Raw genomic sequence first — 5,295 nt, forward strand, 5'->3', positions numbered from 1 at the left:
ACTAACTAGTTATATATAAACAGTTTACAGTAAATTAAGCATAAATTAGATGATATCTCATTTTTTTTAAAAATGGAGTTTCACTACTTTCAAAATAAGCGATCTATATGTATGTTTTTATTTTTCAAGGTTATCTTTGTTATTCTAAAGTAGATATTACATTCTTATGACATGGAGATAATGAGATAGAATAAATAAAAACAAACACAATGACGTTATTATATAATCTTTAATTAAAAATCAGTTTCATTTTTTAGCCTTCATTATTTGATAAGATAAATATCGAAATGCAACATGTGATAATTGTCTTAAAGACGTATTTTATAAAATCTGAAAATTAAATAAAATAAATAAAACTTATTCCTATTTAATGTAGTGTAATAAAAGTAGAATGAAAAATTTAATGATATTTAGTACACTAGAAAAAATAGTTATGTATTTATTATATATATGTTTCTTCTTCTCCTTCTTCACCACTTCTCTTGTGAAGTTTCTCTAAATTTTTTCCTTTTTTTTTAATATTATATAATCTTATCTTTTTATTTATTTATATTTATTATAAATCTACGGTAGAAAATTGAAAATTTGAAACGCTAAATATGTATGTACATGTATATGAAAGCTTCATCGAGAAATTAACATCAGTCAATATTAACCAGAGACATTCTAAAAACGAAATATGTATAATATACATATTAACGTTGAATTGTTTATCTCTAAAATAAATAATTAGAACCGAATATGTTCTAAAGCTTGTGGCATTATCGATATAAATGCAAATACGTAGGAATATTTAAAAATTCTTAAATTAACTGCACCTAAAGCACTGGTTCTTAATCCGTTCATCGATACCTTTATCACAACTCCTAAGGGAATTGTGAAATTTTTCCTCAGAGATTATGGTACTTATCTTTAGTTCTTCACTTTTAGTATTTATTTCTTATCAGATAAAATGAAAAATAAAATTCAAAACACGCTCCGATTACGTTTAACTGAGAACTTTTCAGTATTCTATACCGAATATTTTTTGTATATATCTACATTACATTACAATTTGTATTTGTATCTCATTGTTAGCAAATCATTCTACCGTCGTGAATAAGGGAGAAAACTTTGACGAATATGTATTATATTGATTAGTTATTTTAATAATTTCGTGTCTGTTTATGCATGTATTTTTTCCAAATTACTTATGATTTAACATTTACAAAGATTAGGTAGTGTTTCAAAGTTGAAATTAAATCGTAATGGTTGGCGGTTTCCTAATTTTAACTAGTTCTAATTATATGTCGTGTAAAGATGTCACCATGAAAGGGTTCTGAAGAAATATATATTGCTTGATTCCGTACAAAAATTCCTATTGCCGAGTCTACGGCAACAACTTTCAACCTCTTTCATCTCACATGTTATAAATTAATTACTAAAATTTTGCAATACATCAAAAAATATATTATATGACATAAAAAATAGGTATAATTATGATTGATTTATAAACAAAAAGATAACAACAATAATAACAATAATAATAAAAATAATAATAATAATAATGACAACTATTATGATAATAATGATGATGATAATCATCTATCCTTTCTTGAGATCGATAGCCCGAACTAAATATTGTGAATTCAAAATTCTTACAATTTACTAATTAAAAATCACTTGTCCGATACTTTTATTATGCCTTTAGCGTTCCTTAAGTTATTGTTAAAAGGCATGAAGATGATATCCTATTTTACAATAAACAAAATTCGGTATGAAGTTTTCTTTGAATTTAATTATTTGGTCACTGTACTAATACAAAAAAATTTTTTAGTTATAGGATATTTGCTAGTGAAGGACACGAAGACTTCAATTATAATAAACTTTGTTAATATTCGTTCTTCTCAACATTTCTAGTATGTAATGGTTCTAAGCTAGAGCATACTTTTAAAGATAGTAATTTGTTCGACCATATTACAAATCAAATTATAATATTAATTTGATTAATAACATTTATGATCTAAATAATGTAATATATAGCATTTATTTAATCAATAATTTGAATATTAGTAGTAAATATTTAATATCAATATTTATCAACATTTTATAAAAATGTAAATCTATTTTTCAGGAAACGATGAATCAAAAAATTCTCAATTTTAAATTAATTAAATAATTTTTGCTCTTCCTTTATATTTATTAGTTCACATTACGTAATATTTTGTTGGCATTATTTTGTTCAGAAAATTTTTGTTGGATCTGTTTACGAAGAAAATCGGTCAGTCAAAGAAACCCAGCTTTCTTAGATCTGCTATCGTAAGTCAGCATAAATATAGTATTTAATACTTCATTGAGATATTAATTTTTATCAAATTCTATATAAAAAGTTAATAGATTATAAAATAAAAATTAAAAAATATATTTTCATTTTTAATTTAAAAAGTAATATCAATCACTAACATCAAACAAACATTTATAATCTTCCAATAATAAAAATAACGTACTGTGATAAGAAAGAAAGCACATTTTGCAATCTTCTCGAATGTAACAAAATAAATCATATCTATACAATTAACATACTTGGAGATAAATTACTAAGATATTGTTTATGATAATCATCTCAATCACTGCAACAGAAACAATCTTTTATAAAAATCATAAAAACGTATAAAAAATATGCTTCTAGATAAATAGAGTTAATAAAGAATGTGTTATCAAACTGTGAATACAATTAATTTCATATATTTAATTATAATCTACTACGTTAATATCAACAGCTAAATTTCATTTACATTTTATAAAAATAAATCGAGTAAATGTATTTAGTGAAGTAAAATTACATTTGATCAAATATTAATAAATATTACAACATTTACATTTGTCAATAGCAGAATAAAATCATAAATTAAATATATTTAATGATAATTTAACTACTTATTCATTGTCAGAATTTCGATACGAATTTTAAAATTTGTGTTAAAAATAATTTAATCGTGTATATGATTTAATAACATTTTATTTTATACTTCTGGAATAGAAGATTTAGATAGATAATAATTTCAAGATTTAGATAGATAAACAACATATTATCGAACTGTTAGTATAATCTGAATGTGATTTCACAATGGAAAGTAAACTAAAGATGTCCACAATAACCGTCTTCCATTTGAAATGTTATATTCGATTCAATCGATATCTTGATTGAGCTTCGTGACTAAGAAATGTCGCAACTAATGTCTTCTTGAGATGTTTGCTTTTCAAAGATTGTAGAAATTTCCTGTTGTTAAGAAATAATTATAAACTCAAGAGTTTTGATATTATATTTAATTTAATTGATTATAGATTAAATATTGAAAATCGATATTTTAAGTTGCCCATTATGTATATTCTTCCTCCATTTCTAATACATTTTAAAAATGATACACGATATGACAAATTATACAAAGTCAATTCACCAAAAATATAAAACTTAAAAGTGTAAAATAATTGAAAATTAAACATTTTTTTTCAGCTGAAACGATGTATATATAATTTTATTGTCGTATCCATTCAATCAGATAATAGTAAACAAACAATCAAACTGAAGTATTTAAAAATTATTTTTTATTAATTCAATAATTATTAAATTATTCTGAAATACCTTGTACATATTTTCAATTAAACACAATTCTATTATTTAGCTTAAACTGTCCCCAATGAATTAACTACCCATTACACATAATAATTAATTACCCGATTTAAAGTGACTCTATATATAAAAGTTAATTCATATTAAATGTATTGTAAAAAGCGTGGTTGACAAATTATTGCATCTTCATAGTTAATTATGTGCTTTTACAACTATGTTCAACTTTAACTATTTATCGATGTATCAGTGCCTGTAAAAGAAAAAGGATCGATAATTTGATTTCCAATTATATGTGTTGCATGATTGAATACCTAAAAATATTGGTATCATTTTTAAATATTTTTCAATCAGATGAAATATGAATATTTGGACTGACAATTGAAAATTAAATCATTGACCCGGATTCTTCATAAGCAGCGTTGTACCGATAATTCGTTAAAATTTTGTTTATTCCAACGAAAAATTTACAGAGTTATTAAAAGGATATTTTACTTGAAATTTAAAAGATTTCCTAGTTTGGCGAAAAAAAATTATTTTAGCTTTTGACAATTATGATATAGTACTTTTAAATAATTGATATCCTAATTAAATCTATCGTATTTAAATAGTAACCACATTTTACCTTTTAGGTTTACGTTTTTATTATTAACATTACATTTTGATGGTACTAGTTTTCTTGTAAATGGTCGTGTAAGGAACATATAAAGGTCCTTAATGAATTTTTTTGAAATGGAATCATATATTTCTTATTGCATCATATCTTGATATTCTTTACGAAAAAGTATTAACCTATTTATATTAAAAAATCATTAATTTAGGTGATATTTTAATTTTAACCCTATTTACTAAGAACAATAAAATTACAATATCACCTAAACTAATAATTTTTTAACATAAATCGAATATATTTATGTATATTTATAAAATAAATAAAATGAAATGCATTCACAAGTACGCGTGATATTTAATAAATAACGAAAATAAGACATCTGTTCCCATAGACGTTCCGTTCCAAGAATGTGCTGGAGTTGCTGGTATTTAGGGGCCGGAAAAGGTTAAAATTAAAATAACTGCTAAATATTTTTTAGATCGAAGTATAAATAAAATCATACACGCTAATTTGATAAATTTTAATTATCAATTTATTCGGAAACAAAATTTCAAAGAGAACTATGGTATTTTATATATTTAGTTTATTTTTATTACTTATAGAATCTCATCTGTATAAGAAAATTGTCCCATTAATTCATTATTTTCTAGAAACATTTTAAAAAATATCAATTTATATAGAAGATAACTTAAACCCTTAACTTAATTTCAACTTTAAAATTCAAACTATATTAAATTACATATGATACAGGACATAAAACTATTTACGTTTTAACTATTTCTTAACAACAGAAGTTCATTCTATAATCTTCGAAACAATGATTTAGAATCATCAATTGCAACATTTATCAGTACAAAAAACTCAAACAAGATAAAGAAAATTGAAAACGATTGGGAATATATCGGATTAAACGCAGTATTAATGTAAAGTATATACGAGAAACAACGAAAATGTGGTTCTGGCAATTAATTTTAAGTGTACTAGTTTTATCTACTGGTGGTATGATCCGAGACTCGAAAGGTAATATAAAATAATTAGTTTAAAATATTTAAAGAAATATTAAATAAAAATATAT

The 5,295-nt window shown here is 23.2% G+C and overlaps 1 protein-coding gene across 1 annotated transcript in view; it reads left to right on the forward strand.

The window, feature by feature from the left end:
- The first annotated feature begins 5,164 nt into the window (after positions 1-5,164).
- The window catches only part of LOC108549138 (sphingomyelin phosphodiesterase 1), a 4,754-nt gene continuing 4,623 nt past the window's right edge, over positions 5,165-5,295 (forward strand). Inside the window, exon 1 of the mRNA XM_017902395.1 lies at positions 5,165-5,240. Coding sequence (XP_017757884.1) covers positions 5,171-5,240 — 70 coding nt within the window. The 5' untranslated portion in view covers positions 5,165-5,170. The remainder of the gene's footprint in view (positions 5,241-5,295) is intronic.

The sequence above is a fragment of the Eufriesea mexicana genome, unplaced genomic scaffold, assembly GCF_001483705.2.
Source record: "Eufriesea mexicana isolate 0111107269 unplaced genomic scaffold, ASM148370v2 scaffold1824, whole genome shotgun sequence".
Lineage (NCBI taxonomy): Eukaryota > Metazoa > Arthropoda > Insecta > Hymenoptera > Apidae > Eufriesea > Eufriesea mexicana.